The following is a 26,159-nucleotide window of genomic DNA, read 5'->3' on the forward strand; positions in this document are numbered from 1 at the left end:
GAACGGGACTTTTATTTTGATTTTGTGGTATGACGTCACAGCTCTGCGCTTCGCTCCTGTTGAGATTCAGATGAAGAAAGGTTTGTGTTTTTAAGCAAGTAAAGGCTTTAAGTAGATATGAACCATTTAGCCAATTTTGTCGTTATTGCAGCAACTGTGAAATTAATTAGTTATTGAATGTATCTTTTTTTTGTGCTTTATCTAACATTAATAAGCGATACTTTGTGCTTGTAAGGCGCATCTACTTATGAGCAACAGAAAAGGTGCGTCTCATTTCACTCCCTAAATTGTGAATCCGTTTATCATAAACACAAATTCAGTCACCGGCAAGTAGTGATGGAAAAACGGAGCTTTTACGAGTCAACTGAATCAAATACTTCCCAAAACGATTCACTGATTCGAATCTCCGCACGGTGACGACACTTGCTGCTCAAAACAGTGTAATGCAATCAACGACAACAACAAACGTAAACGTTGTCATTAAATTGGAATTTATTGAATGCAGTCTACAAATCAATATTGAATGTGAATCATAAATGCCTAAATATTAAGTGTCTCTTTAATTTGTTTTATTTTGACTTTTAGTGCTATTTTGGGTGTTTTTGTCACATCAGGCCATTAACTCTCATTCTGACTGACTGTGTGACTACCAGTGTGCTGACTACTGAACTAGGGAGCTGATTAAAACACACTTATACCGCTTTTCCACACGGACCGCTGGCACACTTATCTGGAAACACTTCCAAGAGTTTCAAAGTCGTTATCGGATTGGTTAGATTATACAGGATTTCCGGGAGACACGTGTGTCGTGTTGACGCCAAACCCCCTCACGAAAGAACGAGCGCTCATCAACTAAACGCTGAATTTTCAAAAGTATGTGAAATATTTAAAGTTTGCGGCATAGAATCTTTAAAATACGTCCGAGAGTTTTACATGCTGTTACTGTGGCAACATTTCCACTCCCCGAAACGTGACACTCAACAAAACGAACTGTGATTGGTTGTTTGGCATGTCGATCAAACGGCCTCATGAGGCTTTGGCCAATGAAAGCTGCCATGGATTCCAGACCTTCAGCAGTCAGTCTGAAGTTCTGGCTATGCGAGACTAGTTCAGCAGTGGTCAGCAGAAGAGATTAACGCTATCCTTCCACAGTAGTTTCCGTTCACATGTTGGTGACGATGACCAGGGGTTCTCTAAGTCTATATTCAAAGGTCCAAATCTGAATTTTCATCAATGTCAAAGGTCCGGACTGGAACAATTGGTTTTTACAAAACTTGTTTTTAATAAAAATGCATAACAAATCAACACCAATTTTTTTGAAAAAATAAAGTACCTTTTGCATTCAAAATACATTAATAACAAGAGCAAATGTGGCAAAACTATTAATTTGAGTGTCAGCAATAGAGGTCGACCGATATAGGTTTTTCTCAGGCCGATATTTAGAAATCAGGGCAGCCAATATATGATGTCGATTTTTTTTTTTGGGGCCGATAGTAGTAGTAGCAGCGTAATTCATAGTAATAATACATAGCTCAAAGCTTAAGCACCTTCTCAAAACAGTTCTGAAGCTTTTTGTTTGCTGAGAGACACCAGTGTTTCCTATAGACTTGCAAATGCAAATTTGGTTTCCATGATAACGGCTGTAATCAAATTATCACTCACAAACACTACATTAGAGTAAAGATGAAATGAAAATGACACCGAGCTTTTCTGAAGACGGTCGGTTCTTTTGAAAGATGCATTCATATAAAAACACCTGCACCGCATTTTGATTTTGAAATGTGCAGTGCTCATGTTTATTCAACAAAGTATATATAAGCCTTTTGGAAAATCTATTTGTGCCGGTCAGTTTTGATATAGCGACAGGCTGCCACAAATAAATCAATGTATGGAAAACATTGGACACTGCTGCAAATGGCCATATCTAAGTGATAACAAAAAATAAATAAATTTACTTATATTAGCGGTGAAGTGTCGCCCGATTATGTCAAACGTCATACGCTCATTGGATGTCATGATAACAATGTCACGCAGGAAAAGTTTGAATATCTCGTCTTCTTCGCTTTCATTTAGGACCATGTCCACAAATACATAAAAAAAAAAACTAAACAAATGATTAACAAGTTTAACATGCATTTATCAAAGTAGGAAATCCACACTTTTAATCCCTTACACACAATTAGTGCTCTTGAAATACAAAATGGAGGTGGGTCCGGATTGAATTCCCTCCGCTTCTGGATCCGGACCGGAGTCCGGACTTTGAGAAGTGCTGACGTACTAGACAGTTCTGCTCGCAGAAACGCAAGCTTATTCTGAACGACTGCCACTCTTGGCCGAGCGCCAGCACCAGCCTCAGTGGAAAAGCGGTATCAGAGTTTGAATTTATTTTTCTTTCTGTTATTAATTCTCATCTTAAACATTTCAAAGTGTCCAAACACACAGAAGAACTCCTGCTGAAGCAACTGAGATCCATGTGACACACGGTTATAAAGATGGCATTTATTAAAGAGGAGAGTGAAGATTTGAGGATTGAAGAAGCATTCACAGTGAAACAAGAAGATACTGAGGAACAAACAGGTTGGTTTTTATTCTCAAAGCTGAAGTTAATCATTTAATCCTTATAAAAACATTTACATCCCAGAGTAACAGACATCCCACACTGCATCCTACATTGCCTTGATTGCCTTTGGAAATCTCTCTGTCAGTCAAAATCTGTTCTAAAATCACCTCGTCTTGGCTCTCTGGATTGAGCACTGGCAGACTTTCAAAATTGTATCTCTATTTGGGAACCTTTTCAAATGGATATATTTTTATATAAAGACCCACTTATACTGTGAAAGAAAAATATTACATTTACATTACATTTAATTATTTAGCAGACGTTTTTTTCCAAAGTTACTTACAAATAAGAAGAACAATAGAAGCAATCAAACTTGCAAAAGAGCAACATGTAAGTTCTATGACAAGTCTCAGTGAAACTATCACACTTTTTAGCCTTTTCTTAAAAATGTTTAAAGTCTCAGTCAGGTCAGAGATAGGCAGGTCATTCCATCAGCATGGAACATTCAAGGTAAAGGTCCGTGAAAGTGATTTAGTGTCTCTTTGGGATGGCACAACTATGCGTCATTCACTTGCAGAACGTAACTTCTAGAGGGCACACAAGTCTGAAATAGGGGTGTCAATTTTTGATCATTTCCAAGATCGTTTAAATTAACGATCAATTAACTGATTAATCGTTAACCTTAAAGGTGCCATAGAATGCATTGATACAATATTTTAAATTGTTCTCTGATATCTACATAGAAGGTATGTGGCTTAGGTAAGGGCAAAAATTCTCCAGAAACAGTTTTGCATATGCATTTACAACCTAGGATTTCTCCTTAGAATAAAATGGTCTGTTATTGGCTTATTTGGAAGGGTCATCAATAATAATGTTGAGCTCTGCTCTGATTGGCTGTTTCACAGTGCGGTTCATTTCAGACTGCTTTTTCTCACAGTTATATTGTCGGGTAATTATACTGTATATGAAATGAGGGCATCAGGGAACCGCTATTAATATGCGGGGCACTGAAACTGCTTTCAAATGCACAATCGCTTTTTACTTTCGAGATTCGCGATCGCACGAACTCTGTTTATACTACAGAGCGGCAGTATACTTACCACACATTTTACAAGATCAGATGCTTGTCAGTGGTGCTCAGGATCTGTAAATCATTCGCCATCATCCTCAGTCATCTCTCCTTATTCTGTTTATGTGGTAAGTGAAATCTTATGTACTGTAATGTAACAGGCTACCGCTAGCAAGGAGCTAACCATGTCCCTTTAGTGACTCGCGTTATTTTATTAGAACGGGTTATTTGCTTTCCGTGCCTTTCTGAATACAGACGCAAACCCATCCCTGCACTTCACATCCCCTGCACAGCCTGGAACATAATGTTTATTTCCATGATCTGCCATTTTCGCTGTTGTCCTCGCTTGTTTCTTCACAGTACCTGCATAAATTCTGATGGCTCAGCTGGCGGCTGGCCTAGAACATGGGAGGGTATATGCAAATGTTGGGGGCGTACTATTAGTGATCCCGACTGTTACGTCACAGTCGGTGTTATGTTCTGATTCGCCCATTTTTCAGTGGTCTTTTTTATTCACGAGATTTACATAAGAAGGAGGAAACAATGGTGTTTGAGGCTCACGGTATGTCATTTCCATGTACAGAACTCTTATTATTCAACTATGCCAAGGTAAATACAGTTTTCCATTCTATGGCACCTTTAATACTGCAAATTGTGTCTATTGCAGTGGCATATGTGACCTGTTCTGGCAAAATGAGTCACAACGAGCAAATTTTCAAAAGTAAGTTGTTTTTATTTTCCATTTTTTTATTATTATTATCCATGAAAAGACCTTCAAAATGATGTATGATTTTTTGGAATCAGATGAAAAATGAGCTATGCCTGTTTGAAGTTGACGAAGTCAGCAAACTCAGATCTGAGAAAAATCAAGTTGAAGTTTTCTGAAGGTTCCAAAGCAAAATCACCTAGCAATGTTTTATTTCCTCCACTTCCTTTCTTAATATAAATTACTATATTGATAATCACAATATAGCCATTTTTTATTTTGTCTTTGTTATTAAAAATAAGAACAGATGCAAAACAACAAAAACAGTAGAACAAATGTAAGAAAGAAACAAATAGCCATACCCAGGTTAAAAAAAAAACCTTCCATAATGTACATAAAGTGCTCTATTTTCTTGCACTAATTTTGTACTTTAAAATTATTCTGTAGTACTTTTTAAGATAAACTTAAAGTCTGTGTAAAGTCAATTCAGAGAATTGTTTCTAAACACATTATAAAATGTTAGAAATGCATTGCTGAAACATGTTACAAAGACAGTGAACTATGTAGTACTTAATTGTGGAGTTAAACCAGTGGCGGCCGGTCAATAAGGGGCGCAGGGGCACCACCCCCCAAAGTTTGCCAAAGAAGAAAGCTACTTTAACATGTTAAAAAATAGTTAAATGTATATTGCAAATTAATAACAAAATAAAATAATTTAGTCATACTATTCCACTGTTAGTCATATTATCATTTATTAAAAAATATAAAAACTGTATTTTGTTCATGTGTGTGTGTGTGCGGGACGCCGGACTAATGGGTGTGTATTAGGTCTGTAAACTTTTGAAAAGCATGTGATTTGAGGCTGAGCTCTAATTGGCTTGTTTCAGATTGTCCTTGGGGCGCAGAGCAAGCGAAATATCTCGAAATTAAAGAAAATTCTGTTTTATCTTTGCAACAATACCCCTTCACAAGGCGTTCGGATAAAGAAAAAAAAAGGATAAAAGAGCTTGGACCAGATCGGCCCAACTTGCAAATTCAGCAGCAGTCAAGTCATCGTGGTCGAGCTTACACTCGGTGCTTTTCCACCACCTCTTATGGGAAACGGAGTTGGCTAGCTGGATGCGATGTGAGTCATGCCTTTTATTGTTTTCCCTGTTTGCTGTTTCAAAGTCCTGGCACCGAAACGTTGTGGACAACAACGGGGGTTTGCGACTTAAAACATCTCTCTGAAAAGTGCAAGCGGCATGAAAGTAGCCGTAGCCATCTTGACAACGCTATGAGGCTCCAGTTTTTTGGGAAGCTTAGCATTGCTGAACAGCTAGATGACGGCTACAGGATTGGCTTTAGAAGGCACAATGAAGAGGTCACAAAAAATCGACACATCCTGTCTAGAATAATAGACTGTGTGAAATTTTGTGGTGCATTTGAGCTGGTTTTGCGTGGCCATGACGAAAGCGAGACATCAGACAATCCCGGGATATTCCGTGGTTTGGTCGATTTTGTTGCTTCTCTTGATGGAGTTTTGAAAGAGCACCTTGAGAATGCCACTGTGTTTAAGGGAACTTCGAAAACCGTGCAGAACGAGCTGCTGGACTGTATGTTGTCTGTTGTGAGGGAGCACATAATTCAAGAAGCACGGAGCAGCGATTTTCTGTCAATCCAGGCAGACGAGACCACCGATATTGCCACACAGTGCCAACTTGTGCTTGTGCTGCGCTACATTGATGCCAAAAGCAACGTACAGGAGAGATTTTTTGAGTTTATTCCTCTGCATTCAACTACAGCTGATTCCATTGCTACAGCACTAAAAGAGCGTCTTGCTGTCATCCTTCCAGAGGATCAGAAGAATAAACTCATCTCCCAAGCGTATGATGGAGCCAGCGTGATGAGGGGTGCCACTGCAGGTGTTCAAAGGAAGATGCAAGATGTGTACCCAAATGCCCATTACATCCACTGTTATGCACATCAGCTCAATCTAATAATGCAACAGGCCACTTCTCACATACCCAAAGTGAGAATTTTTTTTTCTGACCTGGGAGGATTTGCCAGCTTTTATTCCAGATCACCCAAATGCACAGCTGTTCTTGATAAAGTAGTCGCCCATAGACTACCAACATCAAGCAGTGTCAGATGGAACAGATGGAACAACCGTGCCATCAATACAGTGTTTGAGCACAGAGAGGACCTCATCCGCTGTTTTCAAACTATACGAGACTCAGGCGACTTTGACCCTGTTACCGTCAGAGAGGCAGGAGCCTTTGCCATGCTGCTAGAGGATCAGGATTTCAAGTTTTTTCTGAAACTTTTCCACAACATCATGCCGCATGTGGACCTCCTCTATGCCAAACTCCAGAAGAAGGACATTGATTCAGTCCACATCAGGGGAAGCATCCAGCAGTTCCAGCAGGACATACAGAAGATCAGGTAGCAGATGTATTCCTCCTTTTGTATTTGTTATTATTATTATTATTATTATTATTATTACTCATACATTTTCTTACTCCTTTGCAGAAATTCTCTCTATTCCCTGGTTGAGCAAAGCAGTGAAGATGGTTCTCAACCGAAGAGGCAGCGGGCGCTCAGTCCAGAGGTCCATGAACGGATTGCAGCAGAGGTGAGTTTTTATTGCAGCCCATGTTGCTCTGCAGTATTTCATAGAAAAGCTATCAGAGGAAGCTATCAAAAAGAACATAAATATTAGCAACAAGTTAAACTGCACTGCTTCTCATGTCTTTGATGATTTAATGATATTTTAGCTTAAATATTGTAGTAAAGAGTAGATCCTTAAGTTAAAGTCATATATAAATAATAATGTCAATGTCAACTTTATTTATATAGCACCATTAAAAACAACTGTTGACCAAGGTGCTGAACAAAATATCAAAACCTTCAATAAGAACAATGACAACATGACAGATTACGCACACTTAAAATCACTAAATACACACATTAGCTAAATGCTAAGGAAAATAAATAGGTTTTGAGCTTTCCCTTAAAACCATGTACCGTAGTAGCAGTTCAGGTAAACAGGTAAACCGTTCCAGAGTTTCGGTGCAGCAATGGAAAATGCACGATCACCTCTCAGTTTCAACCTAGCCCGTGGAACATTTAGTTGTCTCTGGTTGGATGACCTCAGAGACCTTACTGGGTTGTGAATGGAGAGTAGATCAGACAAATATTCAGGTGCTAGACCGTTCAAACATTTAAAAACCAGTAGCAACACTTTAAAATCGATTCTGAAATGGTGTAATGTGTTCTCATTTTCAAACACCTGTAAGAAGCCTGGCAGCGGCATTCTGTACCATCTGAAGACGGGCCAAAGATGACTGATTAATGTCCATATAAAGGGAGTTACAGTAGTCTAATCTTGTTGAAACAAAAGCATGAATCACTTTTTCAAAGTCCTTAAAAGAAAGGAATGGTTTTACCTTAGCTAGGACTCTAAGATGGAAAAAACTGGTTTTGACCACAGAACTAATCTGTTTGTCAAATTTAAGAGAGCTATCAAAAAACACACCCAAGTTCTTTACTAATGGTTTGACAAATGGAGACAGCAAACCAAAATCTAAACCGGAGGAGCTGAAGGTATCAGAGGATTCAAAAACTATAATCTCAGTTTTGTTTTCATTGAGATGAAGAAAATTTATGGACATCCATGCCTTCACGTCTGCAAGACAAGCCAACAGAGTATCCATACCTCTCTTATCAGATTCCAGGGGCAGATAAATCTGGGTATCGTCCGCATAACAATGAAATGAAATGTTGTGTTTCTTAAAAATTGACCCCAGAAGAAGCATATACAATGAGAATAAAATCGGAGCAAGGATAGAACCTTGCAGAACGCCGCAGATAAGAGGGGCTGCACCTGTCATAAACTCTCCAATAATAACAGAAAAGCTCCTGTTATAAAGATAAGACTGAAACCATTTAAGAGCATTTCCCCGAATGCCTGCACAGTGCTCCAAAGTATTAAAAAGTATTCTAGGACTATAACAGTTCTTTTCAATAAGATCTGAAAAATACTTGGACTTTGCCGATCTCACTGCTTTCTGATACTGTAACAACGTATCCCTTAGTATCTCATACGAGATTTGAAGCTTATCTTTTTTCCACTTTCTTTCTGCCCCCCGACAACTCTGGCTTAATGATACTACTCGTGCTTTACGTCAGAGTTCCGACTTAGATTTACATTTTTTGGCTTTCAAAAGAGCTATAGAATTTAAAATATTAGTGCAGGTAGTATTAAATTGATTGAGATACTCTGCACCATTCCCATCATAGTAAAACTGGTCGGATGCATGAGAGACTTCCTTAAAAACAGCAGAAAAATCAATGCTAGTAGTTGATGAAAATGTCAGAGACCAGTGAACAGCCTTAGAAGGCAGAGTAACATTAAAACTAATAGGAACTGTAAATACAATGGGCTTACGATCAGAAATGACATGGTCCTCTATTTCAAGATCACATACTGTCAGGCCATGTGATAACACAAGGTCAAGAGTATGACCATGAACATGGGTTGGAACATTCACAAACTGTACCAGATCAAAAGAGTCAATAAGGCTCAAAAAATGGACAGCACACATGAACATTAAAATCACCTCAAATTAAAAGCCTATCAAAATTAGGAATAATTCCCCCTAAAAAGACAGAGAACTCATTAATAAAATCTTTGTGTAGTTTAGGTGGACGATAAATGACTGAAATCGCCACTGGGTTATCAAGTTCAAGTATGAACAGTTGAAGTTCAAAGCTCGAATGAAATTCAGTCGCTAATGTCTGACAACAAAAGTTCTGTTTAAAAATAGAAGCCAGTCCTCCCCCTCGTCCCAAAGATTGAGGAGTATTAAAAAATTTACAGTCATGAGGTACCAGTTAAGAGAACGGACTCAAATCCCCCGGAGTAAGCCAAGTTTCAGTAACAAACAGGAAATCAAGATCGCGGGAAGTAAAAAAGTCATTGAGGATAAACGTCTTGTTTACCATTGATCTAGCGTTGATCAGAGCCATCCTAATCTGCAGCGAATCCACAGTCGACTGTGGTGTCCGGCATAGCGAACGAAGGTGGCTGGCAGAGACACACTCTGCCTCGGCGGAGACGAGGTGAGCGAAACATTGGAGGTTGATCTGGCACAATCGGTAAAATCCACGTGTATGCTGGCTCCAGTGAACGTCGAACAAGGAAGAGGTTGAAACGTGCCTCATGCGCGTGTAGGCCCACGCCGAACAGGGATCCTGATTTAGACACCAGAAACAGCTTGAGCTTGACCGCGATTACCTCCACGTCATCCCCGTCTCCTGCGGCGCTTCCTCCCCGGTAAAGGGCACGGTGCGCGGCACAAATAGTCAGGTATAACCGTCAATGATGGCGGTGGAACAAACTGAGTACCACTTTGGACATGATTAAGTAGCTCTACGGTGGTATGTTTAATGTCAAGCAGAGTTTGTCTATCATACGTTAAAAGTGATGAAACATTTTGTAAAATAACAAACGTAAAACATAATAAAACAAACAAACGTGAAAACACACCAAGCAGCGAATGGCAAGCCACACACATTGACGCCATCTTACGACTTCCTGGACCAGATTCAGATGATGTATAAATAACAACAACAACAAAATTTCTCCAATTTTTTTGATACAGGGTGGCCGCGGGGCCTTAAAAATTCTTAAATGTAACTTATGTCTGTAGACACCCTGTGATAGCTTTACTATGAGAGTATGTGGGATCCCAGGTGAAAAAAAAGTGCACTTCCATAACATACTTAAAGTGCTCTATTTTTGCGCACTAGTTTTGTGCTCAATATACTAAAATGATTCTTTAGTACTTATTAAGATAAGATCATCTAAGTGTACTCAACTGTGCTATTTTGGGAAACCATGAATATGAACTAAAATGCACTTTTAACATACTATCTATGTATTTAAAAAATGTATTTAGTTACCACTTGTAGTACACTTGAACCCATCTTTCATACACTAGTACACTCAAGTGTACTACAAGTGGTGACTAAATAATTTTTTAAAATGCAGAGATAGTATGTTAAAAGTGCATTTTAGTTCATATTCATGGTTTCCCAAAATAGCACAGTTGAGTAGATGATCTTAAGTTTATCTTAGATTTCTTAAAAAATAATTTTTAGTATATTAAGTACAAAATTAGTGCGTGAAAATAGAGCACTTTAAGTACATTATGGAAGTGCACTTTGCTCACCTGGGATCAGTAGGAGAAATATATCTTAAAGTTCTATTCTTTACTGAAATATTTAAGAAAAAAAAGATTGTAAAGTCATCAAATGCATGAGAAGACATTTACAATTACCCATAGAAGGTAAATAAAACAATGTAGTTTAATTTGTTGCAAATGTTTGTCTTTTTGATAGTTTCCTCTGTCCAGCAAAGTATTTTTATTATTCTAGTTACACTGCAATTTATAGATATGAAGATTGGGAATAAAAATAATTTTTTTTACAATATGGAGATTGTTTTTTGGGCTTTATTAACTGATTATATTGGGCTTTATTAAACTTTATGAAACTATAATTACCTACAAGTTAATCTTTTTAACCATTTACACAGTCTTTAAATTGTGATCTAAAAGGATTTGTTATTGTTTGGTCCCCTCTAGTGGACAACATTAGTATTACGGCCTTCATCTGTGAATCCGATTAATATAAATGGCTGATATTTAAAAAATTACTGTTAGTCCCCCGAGCATTTTGACATGTTTACTCAGAATGTCTTGTTCATGTGTATGAAGTTCTGAGAAATTATGGATTCAAACACTGAAACTGGTCTACCATTACAACTTAAAACTGGTCATTGCAGTTGAAATTGACATTTTATCATCACTACATAATTTTTGTTTTTATCCTTCACTCTGTAGGTCTGTGATACCATACTCCTACACACCATGGAACGGTTCTCCTTCACAAACCACCTTGTTAGTGCCACCTTGATGCAAGTAGACAGGTTTGAACAGTACACAGTGGTGTTTCCTGAAGAGGCACTGAGCGGGACTTTGAAGGCCTATCCAGTGCTCAGTGGGAGTAAGCTGAAGACAGAGCTTAGTCTCATCTACTGCAAGGAGGAGTTCAGAATCTGTCGTGGTGCTGTGGACCTACTCCAGCTGTTTATGGAGAACAATCTTGAGTCTTTTCAGAGACCGTCACTCTCCTAAAGATCCTCATCACCACACCCATGACCACAGCAGAAGCTGAGAGGTGCTTCTCAACCTTGAAAAGGATTAAGACTTTTCTGAGAAATAGCATGTTCCAGGAGAGGCTGAATGCATTGGCCATGCTGTCAGTGGAAAAGAGACTGGTGACTGAGATTACTGATTTCAACCAGAAGGTTATTGAGAAATTTGCAAGCCAGAAAGAAAGGAGAACAAAATTTATTTTCAAATAGTGCAACTGGCCAGTGATTAGGCAACTTTACATTGTGTGTATTTGTGTGTTTTATAATTACCTTTATTACTTAATTACCGATAATAAACCCACATTGAAATCAAATTCACTGATTCATGGTACATTTATTCCATTCTTTAACAGTTGACTTTAACATTAACATTTTCAATAGTTTGTCTAGCAGTAATGATACATAATTACCTAATAAATGGCTATTTACAGCCATTACTTGCATTACTAACAGTTTAGTTAGCTTGTTTGCGTGCGCCTAGGTGCTGATCCACCATCTGGACTGGATACAGACTGGATCGGGTGGCTACGGTGACCTCGGAATAAGAAAGAAACAGACTAATATTAGCATAGATGCCATTCATCAGGTGTTATGGGAAGTGTCCCTGATTCCGGTTGACCTAATTAATGCAGCCTAACAATCCTTTAACGGATTTGAATAATAGAAGCGTATTAGTGTGTTATGTGTAAGCCAGGTTAACCCTTTCGCACGTGAGTTTAAAATATTCTAGCTGAGCCCCCGGCGTGAGTTTTTTTAGGCGACCGTTATTTTAGAATTTATAGCCTTATTGTTTCCATGGCGACGCGTCATGCTTGTCATGTGACACCGCAGCCCTAATAGCGCTGTATGACACATGGATTGCTTTTATTTAGTTTTTCCTTTTTTTAATATTAATATTCAGAAACATACTCGCTATATTATGAAATATCTGATATTCCGATTCTGAAATATGTGCAAGTAAATTTATTTGGTTGTTTAAACACTTTTATAATGACCGTGTTAGTTGATCTATACCGGGTGATGGGCGCCGCCATGTTTGTTCGCGCTGAATCCAGCTGTGGGATTAATAACACGTAAATTCATCCTCTCCTCCCGAAACACGTTAAAGTAAGTCTCCAGTAAACTGGGAGAAGAGCAGAGTAAACTTTAAAGTTATCTACACAATCTGTATATGATACCAATAAAACATGTCGTCAGATTATATTTGTAAGGATCATTATTGCTGCTTCCATAGACATCAGTGCATATTTTACAAACTATAAATGTATGGTTTTGCTAGTACTTATGTGTATTTAAATGTCTGAAATCTAAAATAAGCATTATATGGTTGAAAACACTGAATAAGTGATAATATTACAAGCGCTCGCGCGTCTGATCTGGCTCCGCGCCAGAAAGCAGATTTGAATTCAGCAGTTGATGACGTGACGCACCGAACGTTCTAATCACACCGGTGTGATCGTACGCTCCTGGGACCAGCCAAGACTGATCACACCGGTGTGATCGTACGCGTTAAAGGGTTAAAGAGATGGGTCTTTAATCTAGATTTAAACTGACAGAGTGTGTCTGCCTCCCGAACAGTGTTAGGTAGACTGTTCCAGAGTTTGGGCGCTAAATAGGAAAAGGATCTGCCGCCCGCAGTTGATTTTGATATTCTAGGTATTATCAAACGGCCAGAGTTTTGAGAACGCAGCAGACGTGGAGGACTATAATGCGATAAGAGCTCGCTCTTACTGAGGAGCTAAACCATTCAGGGCTTTATAAGTAATTAACAAGATTTTAAAATCTATAAAATGTTTAATAGGGAGCCAGTGCAGTGTTGACAGAACTGGGCTAATGTGGTCATACTTCCTGGTTCTAGTAAGAACTCTAGCTGCTGCATTTTGAACCATCTGGAGTTTGTTTATTTAGCGTGCAGAACAACCACCCAATAAAGCATTACAACAATCTAAACTTGAGGTCATAAACACATGAATTAACATTTCTGCATTTGACATTGAGAGCATAGGTCTTAATTTAAATATATTTTTAAGATGAAAAAATGCAGTTTTACAAATGCTAGAAACGTGGCTGTCAAATGAAAGATTGCTATCAAATAGCACACCTAAGTTCCTGACTAATGACAAAGAATTGACAGGGCAGCTATCAAGTGTTAGATAGTGTTCTAGGTTATTACATGTGGGGGTTTTAGGTCTGATAATTAACACCTGTTATTTTTTCAGAATTTAGCAGTAAGAAATGACTCGTCATCCAGTTTTTTATATCGACTATGCATTCCGTTAGTTTCTCAATTTGATGTGTTTCACCGGGCCGCGAAGAAATATAGAGCTGAGTATCATCAGCATAACAGTGAAAGCTAACCCCGTGTTTCCTGATGATATTTCCCAAGGGTAATATGTAAAGTGTGAAAAGTAACGGCCCTAGTACTGAGCCTTGAGATACTCCATACTGCACTTGTGATCGATATGATACCTCTTCATTCACTGCTACAAATTGATGGCGGTCAGATAAGTACGATTTGAACCATGCTAATGCACTTCCACTAATGCCAACAAAGTTTTCTAGTCTATTCAAAAGAATGTTGTGATCAAAAGTGTTGAACGCAGCGCTAAGATCCCGTAGACCTAACAGAGAGATACAACCACGATCAGATGATAAGAGCAGGACATTTGTAACTCTAATGAGAGCAGTCTCAGTTCTATGAAACGGTCTAAATCCTGACTGGAAATCCTCACAGATAGAATTTTTCTCTAAGAAGGAATATAATTGTGAGGATACTACCTTTTCTAGTGTCTTTGACAGAAAAGGGAGATTCGAGATCAGTCTGTAATTAACTAGATCTTTGGGGTCAAGTTGTGTTTTTTTTAATGAGAGGCTTAATAACAGCCAATTTGAAGGTTTTGGAGACATATCCTAATGACAATGACAATTTAATAATAGCCAAAATAGGGTCTATGACTTCTGGAAGCACCTCTTTTAATAGTTTAGATGGAATAGGGTCTATATAATATTAGCTCTTCATTTAAGCTTTTATTTTGAATTTTAGCTTTAGGAAATCAAATCATAGAGATTTGCTATTGATCTGATTAATTGATATTAATCAAAACGTATAATTTATACTTTCTTAACGACTTGTCCAGCGAGCATTAAACCAGTATAACTTAGCAATTCTGTTTATTTCATGGCCACGATAATAATACAGAATTGGTTGGGAAATTTTGAGCAACAGGTCACACGATCTTTGGCAAATAGTTTCAAACTTGAAAAACACAGCACCAGCCCATTCTTTATAAATGAAACGAGAGTTGATTTGCTATTCTGATACAATACTAACAAAACACATACACACACACATACACACGTTCTGGCAAGAGGATTGCAATTTGAAGAAAGTTTAAGGTTCTAAGATCTGAGGACGTTACAAATGGAGAACTTTGCTATTTCTACCTTTTAAAGATTAATTCAAATCAGCTCAGCAAGACATGGAGATTGTTGGTTTGTTTACTTGCTTTAAGTTGAGTTGAAGGCTGGCTCATTTCCTGAATGGTTGCTTGAGGGAATCCCGAAGCTGTTGATTGGCTGCTGGTGCGGTCCTTTCATGGCGCGTTCTGGGGGAATCCCTTCGGTGGTTGGCTGTTTCTTTGTGACGTTGAAAGGGGCGTGCTCACTAGAAGTTCTTCTCGGAGTTCGTTTGCGTAGCTTCAGGTTCTAACAGTTTCTTCAGTGAGAAGTTGACGAAGTGTTTTAGTTCTTTTAGATGATCAGCTTGATGTTAAGTCTGCAAGTGCTTCGCAGCGCGATCAGGGGAAGCAAAGCCAAAGTTTTCAAGCAGCGAGCCAAAGTTTTCAAGCAGCGAGCTAGCAAAGCTGGGTGTCTGTTTTATCGGACTGATATCAGTCCATCCCATTCACTGTTTGATCCAATCACATTGTCTCTGTAGGGCGGAGCCCCGCCCCGCACGGCCTCATTCCGTGCATATATTATCTGCTAATAAATATGTCACATGGAGGAAATATCCTAGCAGATTTCTATAAAGTGTTATAATCATGCCTTATGATGCTAAAAGTCAACTTTCATCTTCACCACATAATTGCTATAAAAATAATCTTTAATTCAATATCAAGCATAACGTATTTGTCATACCAAATACATAAATTTTACACTAATTTCACTTACTAAACGGGTTAAGGCATAGATTAAAATATCCTAAATCCTAATAACCACACCAAGCCTCTAAAATACATGCAATACAACATTAGGATATATTGTCTATTGAGTATATTGCTTTTAATAGCAGCAAAGTCAATAAAAGTTCGGGTGTTCTTTGCCCAAGAAGGGAGAGAGAAGCCTTTGGAAGGCGGGAGAACAAAGATGAGGTCTTGAGGTCATTAGGAGTGTCACGTTGTGTAGCTCTGGTGATTTTCTTAGCTCAGACGGAGCTGTAAGTCAATCGTTTGTGTTTATCCGATTGGTAGTTTATGCGTAAAAAGGTCCGCAGGTGTCACGAGCAATCTGATTCTGGAGCCTCTCCAAATAAGCAGTTCTTTGTTCTTAAATCCGTGCAGATGTAGCGCGGTCATTTCATCCTCAAACTTATCGTTGTTTACGAGTCTCCCGAGGTGGTAAGGAGAGCATGGCAGGACGCTAGACAGAGAATTGGGCGTTGTGCTGGTCATTTGTCAACTTTACGACTCGGCGTGGAGGGGGAAACTCCGTGGAATGTGCTGAGTTGAGACTATATGTGTGTGTTCTTTTCGACCAGTCTACAGTCTAACATTCATGTTGGTTTAGATGATTTAACAAGTTTATACAATTCTTCCTCCTATTTTAGAGAATGAGTGGAATTGTTCCTCAGGGGATCTATAGTGCACTATTCGATGCGATACTGTAGCTGATTTTATCTCTATGAACTATTTTACTTCCAAGATCGATACTATTAAAGTCATTACTGCTGTGCTGTTGGGAAATGTCAACACCTGTTGATGCTTTATTTTTTGTTAATTTAGCCACTGTACTGAACAAATACCTGGGGTTAGGTTTGTTTTCTTCTAAAAGAGACGAAAAGTAATCAGATCTAGCAGTTTTTAATGCTTTTCTGTAGGATAGGGTACTTTCCCGCCAAGCAATACGAAATACCTCTAATTTGGTTTTCCTCCAGCTGTGCTCCATTTTCCGGGCTGCTCTCTTTAGGGCGCGAGTGTGCTCATTATACCACGGTGTTGGACTCTTTTCTTTAATCTTCCTTAAGCGTAAAGGAGCAACCGTATCTAAAGTGCTAGAAAAGAGCGAGTCCATAGTTTCTGTTGCATCATCAAGTTTTTCTGCGCCGTTGGATATGATGAGGAATTGAGATAAATCAGGAAGATTATTTACAAAGCAGTCTTTTGTGGTAGAAGTGATGGTTCTACCATACTTGTAACAAGGAGTAGAATTTACAGTTTTAGCTATATGAAGTTTACACAAGACTAGATAATGATCTGAGATATCATCACTTTGCTGCAGAATTTCAACACCATTAACATCAATTCCATGTGACAGTATTAAATCTAGAGTATGATTTTGACAATGAGTAGGTCCTGACACGTGTTGTCTAACCCCAGTAGAGTTCAGAATGTCTATGAATGCTGATCCTAATGCATCTTTTTCATTATCAACGTGAATATTAAAATCACCAACAATTAAGACTTTATCTGTAGCCAGCACTAACTCTGATAGAAAATCAGCAAATTCTTTAATAAAGTCTGCATGGTGCCCTGGTGGCATGTATACAGTAGCCAGTACAAACACCACAGGGGATTTATCATTAACACTTGTTTCTCTAAATAATGTTATATGAAGCACCATTACTTCAAAGGAGTTATACTTAAAGCCTGCCCTCTGAGAAATACTGAGAATATTGCAAAAAATTGTAGCAACACCTCCCCCTTTGGACACGGCTCATTTGTATAACAGTAATCTTGGGGGGTAGACTCGTTTAAAATAATGTATTCATCTGCTTTCAGCCAGAGCGGCACCACCCCAGGAGGGATGAAGACCATCATAACTAGAGCACTTTCATCAGGTTTCTCAGTGGGTGCGAGTGGGGAGCAGTGTTAATTTTGGCAAGCATTTTTGATTTAGTCTTAGTCTTTATCATGAGACGAAAATGCTTAATAGTCTTAGTCACATTTTAGTCAGTTGAGTCTTTCATAGTTTTAGTCGAAGAAAAGTCATTGCATTTTTGTCAACTTTTAGTCATTACTTTTAGTCAAACTGCAGTTACCAACATTTATTTTGGTAGCCATTTTATATGTAGTCTTCAAACAAAAATAGTCATTAATTAATGTCTCTTTAAATCAATTAAGCTTATGAGAAATTTGAATCAAGGATTGAATTTGGAAAAACTGGAATAAATATTTATTTCTTGGTAGAGATACAAATTAAACTCATTTTTCAGATACGGTAGTATACGTTTATTTAACATCTTTTGTTGGTTAACATTAATGACAGATAGGTATTTAATAGGAATGCTGTCCATTTAAAACGGATACATGTAATACTGATACGTTCAGTTTTCACCCACCTGTTTACGTTCACTTAAGCCATAACCGACTGTATTTACATGAGATACTTTACAGAATAGACATTTGGACTGCTGTGTGTGTATTTGAGCATAGAGAACTGAGAACTGATCGTGCGCTGAATGAGAACTGACGAAGTGGAGCGTGCGCGAGAGCAGACTAGATATACGAACGCACCTCATCTGATTGTAATCCAATGACAGGGACGCACATTTTGAAAGACAAGACAGTTAACTTAGCCTATAGGATGTATTTTGAATGTCCGGTAGTCCTCAAATAACATTTTAGTCCCGTCTCGTTAACGAAGACACGGCATAAATTTCGTCATAGTTTTTATCATCAGATATGAACTTTAGCTCGTCAACGTCTCGTCTTAGTCACAGAAAAAAGGTTTGTTAATGAATATTTTTCGTCATCGTCTTCATTGATGAAATTAACACTGGTGGGGAGAACCTGTTTGATGTTTTGATCGGAATGGAAGAGCGATGTTTTGACCCGCGACCATCCCGCCTCACAGTCACCCAGTTGCCCTGCTGCAGAGGCTCTGTAACCGGGACCGAACAATGTACAGGACTCCCTGAGCTAGTCACATCCAAAGCCATATCTACAGCCCTCACATTCTTACTATCCTCAACTAAAGTTTGGATGTGTGTCTCCAGTTCTAAAATCCTCTCTGTCAGCCTAACTATTTCCCTACATTTATCACATGTGAATCCCTCGTCGCCAACAGAGAGAGATAAACTATACATGTGGCAAGCGGTGCAAACAACAATAGCAGGAGAAGAAGCCATTACTCACCGTGATTGATGACTGATTCTGACTTACCACTTACCACTTGTTTGATGAACTCATGAAAAACAGCGAGAGAGAAATGAAATGGAGCGAAAGAAAGAAAAAGAAAACAGTAATAGATGCGAATAGAAACGCGAATGACAAGCTAACCGGCTAATGAATGCTAACGTGCAGCACTCTGGGTTTTAGATTAAAAGAGAACGATCAAATTAGTCAGATTAGTTTGATAGATAATACCAGAAATATGGTGGGAATTAAGTTATATTTTATCACTTTAAACAACAGAGAGTGAAAGTAAGATAGAGATTCAACAGAAAAGCGAAGCTACATAGAGCTAGAATCGCAAACCTCTCAGCAACACGGCAGACAGTAACCGGAAGTCACAGTGGTCTTCTGGTCCAACTGGTCCAACTACAGTGAGAGCAATAGAGAGCAGACAGCTCCTCATGCTTTCGAATTGCTCTCGTGTCATACACTAATTGTTCTCAAAGTTCCTTTAAGGCAAGTCATGTCACTCGGCCGCCATCTTTGAAATGCTTCTTGGGCATGCAAGTGCAGATCCTATCTCTTTGAATGGGGAAACATCAAATTCTCCAAAACTGTTCGACAAGGTTAAGATTAAATTTCATATTTGAAATCACCAATGAAATCTGACAACAACTGTCACATAAATGTTGTTTATTTTGCTCAAATAGCGTTAAAAAAGCGTATATTTTCTCAGGCTAGATCAGCCAGTGCGCATGCGCAGTCCTAGGCGCACGTCTCAGAGTGCTGACTATTTCTATAGATACCGGGACTTCTAACAGCAGCTGCAGTGATGCGCTGACTTTACTGATTAGCTATTGGCTCTTTTGCTCCGAAGGCGGGGCTTCGTTCGATAGAGCGGCCATATTGAGCATTGCATTTGTCTCCATTCAAAACTATACGAGTGACACGTCTTGGGTATTCTATAAACTTTGACGTTCTGCACAGCCCTGCTTCAAGTCGAACACACCTAATAACTACAGCGCAGTGGTTTGCCCGCTCAAGTTACTGCCGTTCGTTACTACAGCCTAGAGGTTGCTATCTAGCTATGCCTTCGTCATGTAAATGCATAATACCTGGTTCCAATAATTTACAAAACAGCTCGGTCTCATTTAAATAAGCTTCAGAGTAAGACTGTTGAGACAGACGGCAGCTTTTCTGTGAGTGGGCGTGGTTTCAGCGCCGACAGTGGACACGCCCCCAGCATTTGAGAGCAGAGAACACTGCTTATTTTTTCAAGATTTTGATAGCTTATTTTATTCACTTGCCATTTTTTTTATCATTCAAATTTGGCTGGGAGGTTAATAACACATTTTTCTGCGGTATGATAAACTTAGAACACATTATATTATATTTAGGGGTGTCAACGTTAACGCATGCGATTAATCTAATCTAAAAAGTTTTAACGCGTTAATATTTTTTTAACGCAAATTAATCGTTTGATAAAGTTTGACCCCAACTTCTTGCCGTCATTGCAGCGCGGAAGGTTATCTATCATTGTGTGATGAGGGTACAGCGAACCAGTGTTGCCATGGTAGCGGCACAAGTGGGCTATTTTGAAAATACAGTCACGGGAAAAATTACAGAGCCGTGGGTTGCGTTTTTTTGGGCTACTTTTATAATGTTCCACGACCGCCCAAATAGACAAATAAAAATTGAAATAGATACTTTTACTAATGTGTATTATACTTGGAATGTATACCTGGCAATTTAAGAACGGAGAGGTGGTTGTAACATCACAAACAACGTGAGTTTCAGCCAGAGCACACATGTTAAGGCTTTTACACAGCAGAAATAAACATGACAACAGCCACTATAGATTATATAAGATAATAAACACATGATTACGATAGGATATTTGTATGTGATTTTCTTGAGAGAATGTGTATGTATGAAATGCTAATTTGTGCAGCGATATAAAAGGCTATAAATAGCATATTTTAACAACAGTAAATGACCAAATTCCACATGTGATCGCAAAAGGAAGTTATTACAAACACTCGATGGTGGTTTGAAGTGAGTTCTGAGTAAAAGTGTACTATTAATCTCGTAAATTGTCTTATGAAGCTTGATGCTAATATTAGCTCTCTTGCACCTGCAGAACAGGTCCAATTCTTCTTCATAATGCATTTTGTCATAATACTTTATGTAAGGTTGCAAGAAAATATTTTATTGTATTTATTTAGAAATACTTTTGATAATAGTTGAGTAAATGTATACTGGGATTGACAGGTAACGCACATTTACAGGTAAATCCTAGTATTTTAAATTTGTGATTAATCATGATTAATCACAGTCTATGACTGTGATTAATGCGATAAAAATTTTTAATTGATTGACAGCACTAATTATATTACATAATATTGACTTTACACAGACTTTAAGATCAACCAAGTGTACTCAACTGTGCTATTTTGGAACACCATGAATATGAGCTGAAATGCGCTTTTAACATACTATCTCTGTATTTGAAAAATTTATTTAGTCACCACTTGTAGTACACTTGAGTGTACTAGTGTATGAAAGTGAAGTGATGTGTGGCTAAGTACGGTGACCCATACTCGGAATTTGTGCTCTGCATTTAACCCATCCAAGTGCACACACACCCGGAGCAGTGGGCAGCCAATGCTGCAGCGCCTGGGGAGCAGTTCGGGGTTCGTGCCATGCTCAAGGGTCTCACCTCAGTCGTGGTATTGAGGGTGCAGAGAGCACTGGTTATTCACTCCCCCCACCGACAATTCCTGCTGGACCTAAGACTCGAACCCGCAACCCCCATTTTGCCCTTTTTTCTTAAAAGATGTGTTCAAGTTTACTACAAGTGGTAAATAAATATATATTTTTTTAAATACAGAAATACAGTAGTATGTTAAAAGCGCATTTTAGTTTATATTCATGGTGTCCCAAAATCGCACAGTTGAGTTGGTTGATCTTAAGTTTGTCTTAAGAAGTACTAAATAATCATTTAAATTCTTAAACAGCACTGATTGGTCATTGTGTTCACATGCTCAACAGATATGACTGTGATTTTCTACAATGATCATCGCTGAGCGCTCACACAGAAACACAAGAGTGTTTGAAAGCCGTGTCTATCAGCGGATCTGTCTTTAAAATTTCAGAATGGTATCGCGGTCGGTACTTTTGACAACACTACACTGTAGGTACATTTTGGGATTTTACTTTGTTTGGTCATATCCTGTCACAGAGACCGCTGAGTGTGCCTTTTAGCCTATATGGTTTCATGGTGCTTGCTCGTTGTTGTATTTTAAAACACAATCCAAATGATCGCCATTTAAAATAAAATGACCTCAAATGTAAGTACGGTGCGTGGGGCTGTGCCGCACGGTCAGTAAACCGCTTCCAGTGCTGCGGCAAAACACACAGTTGCTCACATGAAATATTTTTATGTGAGTACTATGACACAAGTGAGGTAATAAAGCTTTGTTTATAAGCAAAATAATGGGTTGGCAGGCAAATGTTTCATTGCGACCATGCTTTTGGATTTATGCTGTTCGAGCGCATACATTAAAGCCAGTGACAGTTACAGGCTGACGGTGAGTGACGTACTGCTTCCTCACTCTCGCCCACGATGCCCCCCTTTGCCAGCAGCCAAGAAGTTGTGGTTGGGAGACTCATTGCCTCTCCACGCATCTCTGGCCAGTCCCTCCGGGGACAGGCCGTTCTTTCGGTTTGCGTTCGAGGGTCCTCCCCTTCGGGCTGTCCCTGTCCGGACGGTGGTACCACTGAAACATTTTCAGAGGCTCCTGGGGCATATGGCATCCGCAACCGTAGTCACGCCGCTCGTATTGCTTCATATGAGACCACTTCAGCACTGGCTACACTCCCAGGTCCTGAGGTGGGAATGGCGCTGCGGTACACATCGGGTGTGTCGCCCGATGTGTCGCCGCTTATTCAGCCCCTGGTCGGACATTGCCTTCCTATGGGCCGGGGTGCCCTTAGGACAAGTGTCACGGCATTGTCACGACGGATGCCTCCAGTACGGGCTGGGGCACTACATGCTACGGGCAGGCAGCCTCGGGGCTCTGGACAGGGCCTCGACTGCTTTGGCACATCAACTGCCTAGAGCTGTTGGCAGTGCACCTGGCCTTGCGGCAGTTCTGGCCCCTGCTGCAAGGCAAGCACATGTTGGTCCACATGGACAACACTGCGGCTGTTTCGTACATCAACCGGCAGGGAGGTCTACAGTCACGCCGCATGTCACAGCTCGCCCGCCATCTGCTCCTCAGGAGTGAGACGCGGCTCAAATCGCTGCGCGCCGTCCACATTTCAGGGGAGCTCAATCATGCAGCCGACACGCTCTCACGACAGCTTACGTTCGGAGAATGGCGACTCCATCCCAAGACGATCTGGCTGATCTGGAGTCGATTTGGGGAAGCTCAGGTTGACCTGTTTGCTTCCCGCGAGTCCTCCCATTGCCAGCTGTATTACTCCCTGACCGAGGCCCCCCTTGGCACGGACGCGCTGGCACACAACTGGCCTCGGGCTCTACGCAAGTATGCGTTTCCCCCAGTGAGCCTCCTCGCACAGACACTGTGTAGAATATGGTCATGCAGAATATGTGCTTTATATGTACTAATAAACAGCCAATATGTCAATAATTGGCATGCTAATAAGCAACAAGTAAATAGAGAGAATTGGTCCCTATACTTAAGGCCCTCATCCACACGAAGCCAGTGCTTTCCCTATCCAATCTTTTCTTTTCCTTGTTCTTCAGTAAACACGGCATCATCTCAATAAATGTCTGTATACACATAAAACCTCTCAAACCGATTCAAAACAATTTAGTATACATGCCAGACCAGTATGCTGTAATTCTGTAATTAAACATTGCACACTGTATACAAACCCAACACAACAACAAGAAAAGCTAGTAAAGTTAGTAAAGCTAATAGGCTCCGCAGCACAAACACAAGCATGTAGTCCGCCGCGGTTTCAGGCTCCCAAAACACCAGATTCGTCTGGAAGAATCGCCGATATGACACAAAACTTTTACGTATACATCTAAACGCATGTACGGGGCCTAAAGTGTTACCCAGTGTTTTTCTAACATTGTTAGACCAGGGATGTCAAATTCATTTGCAGAGTTTAGCACCAACTCTACTTGAACACACCTGAATCAAGGTCTTCATTACTTAAAAACTAAAGATAGGTGTGTATGAGCTGGTTGGATCTAAACTCTGCAGGACTGTGACCCTCCACAAGCTGAGTTTGACACCCCTGTTTTAGACATAAATTGCAGATTTAGGCCATTGTTGCTTTCTGTTCTACTGTTGTTTTTATACAGGGATTAATTTGTATTTGTCTCTTTTTGCCCCTAGACCTGATGCTGTTGAAAGAGGAAAGTGAAGAACCGAATGAAATACAAGATAAAGATCAGTATAAGAAACATAATGATTTCATAACTGGACAAAAGTCATTTAGTTGTTCACAGATTGAAAAGACTTGCTCACAGAAAAGAGCTCATAAGACTGGAACTAGAAGTCATTTCACTTGCAAACAGTGTGGAATAAGTTTTGATCAACGAGGAAACCTTGAAGTCCACATGAGGATTCACACCGGAGAGAAGCCTTACACCTGCAATCTGTGTGGAAACAGTTTCAATCGAAAATCAAGCCTTAATAGGCACGCGAGAATTCACACTGGAGAGAAACCTTTTACCTGCAAACTGTGTGGAAATAGTTTCATTCGAAAGGAAAGCCTTAAAAGCCACATGAGAATTCACACTGGAGAGCAGGCTTACACCTGCCCTCATTGTGAAAGGGGTTTTACACATAAACAAACTCTTATTGCCCACATGAGAATTCATTCTGGAGAGAAGCCTTTCACCTGCCAACAGTGTGGAAAGAGTTTCACTCAAAAAGGAAACCTTAACGTCCACATGATGATTCACATTAGAGAGAAGCCTTTTATCTGCCAACAGTGTGGAAAGAGTTTTACTCAACAAGGACACCTTAACGTCCACATGAGGATTCACACTGGAGAGAAGCCTTTCACCTGCCAACAATGTGGAAAACATTTCATTGAACACAGAAACCTTAAAGTCCACATGAGGACTCACACTGGAGAAAAGCCTTTCACCTGCCAACAATGCGGAAAACGTTTCAATGTAAAAGGAACCCTTAAAAGCCACATGAGTGTCCACACTGGTGAGAAGCCTTACAAATGCCCTCAGTGTGGAATCGGTTTCACTCAGCAAGGAAGCTTTAACAGGCACATGAGAATTCACACCAGAGAGAAGCCATACACCTGTGAACTGTGCGGAAAGAGTTTCACAACAAAAGTAAATCTTAACAATCACATGAACAGTCACACTGATGAGAAGACATTTATGTGATCAAGAAAGAGCTTCAGACAAAAAGTAACCCTTAATAAGCACGCAAGGACACGAAAAACAAAGCACAGCCTTAAGGTTAGCCTGGAGAACAGCCTTTCACATATCAAAAAGACCTGAAACATCAATCTGAAAAAATTAAACAAAACTGTCAATGAGTGAAAATCGTGAATAAAATTGTGCAGTGTGAACCGAGCATTAGCTATTGTGTGTCTTCCTTATCATTTTTTTATATGTGTCTATGAAACCATGTTGTTACACATTCAGAATGAAGCCTGGCATTGTATCACTCTAATGATCATGGACTTTCCAGGAAAAGTTGCCATTTTGATGGCAGCATCTATCTCTGTACAATCCCAATATAAACCTCTGCCTCAATGGTACCTCACACATATGCAAGTCGTCCATCGCGTAGCATACCAGAGATTCAAGTTGCCTTTCTTGATGCAGTGGCGGACTATAGTATTCTAAAGTACTCCCAAGCCCATGTTTAGGATATTTGGCATCATGGCTATAATTAACACAGTAGCATGAAGTTTCTCATGCAGTACTTTCTCAGGGCTCAAGGTTACACACATTCAACAAAGGTTCCCTGCCTTTATTTATTTTAGTATGGTATTAAAATTTTCTCATTAAGTCACCAAGTTGTGGGCCACGACCCATCTTTGCTTGCAAAGACTGAGACTGTGGTGGATGGCTGTTCTGTTCCCTTATCGAGTCGGTCTCGGAAACTCCTTTTCCTCGAAATGCTGAAGCCTGATTGAATCACTCTTTGTGAGCACTGCTCACAAATATTTTGCAATTCTTTGCAATAGCCAATGGCGTCCGAGCATTCGCCTGATTGGCTGGTTTAGCCGCTATATAAGCGATGTCGGGTGCCAAAATATCTCAGAATCTTTCT

General features: G+C 39.6%; 1 protein-coding gene across 5 annotated transcripts; it reads left to right on the forward strand.

Moving 5' to 3' along the window:
- LOC131538953 (gastrula zinc finger protein XlCGF8.2DB-like) lies at positions 1-25,448 on the forward strand. Of its 5 annotated transcripts, none has more exons than XM_058773162.1 (6): positions 1-80; positions 2,428-2,577; positions 4,297-4,350; positions 5,223-6,759; positions 6,847-6,949; positions 11,223-12,444. In XM_058773162.1, the coding sequence occupies exons 2-6, from the start codon at positions 2,493-2,495 to the stop codon at positions 11,514-11,516; spliced, it is 2,073 nt and encodes a 690-aa protein (XP_058629145.1). In that variant the 5' UTR covers positions 1-80; positions 2,428-2,492; the 3' UTR covers positions 11,517-12,444. The 5 variants fall into 5 exon arrangements, with proteins under 5 accessions (XP_058629145.1, XP_058629148.1, XP_058629146.1 ...); XM_058773163.1 differs by lacking the exon at positions 1-80 and adding an exon at positions 102-263; XM_058773164.1 differs by lacking the exon at positions 1-80 and having other exon boundaries at positions 2,435-4,191; positions 11,223-12,443.
- The last annotated feature ends 711 nt before the right edge of the window (positions 25,449-26,159 follow it).

This window comes from Onychostoma macrolepis, chromosome 04 (genome assembly GCF_012432095.1).
Source record: "Onychostoma macrolepis isolate SWU-2019 chromosome 04, ASM1243209v1, whole genome shotgun sequence".
NCBI lineage: Eukaryota > Metazoa > Chordata > Actinopteri > Cypriniformes > Cyprinidae > Onychostoma > Onychostoma macrolepis.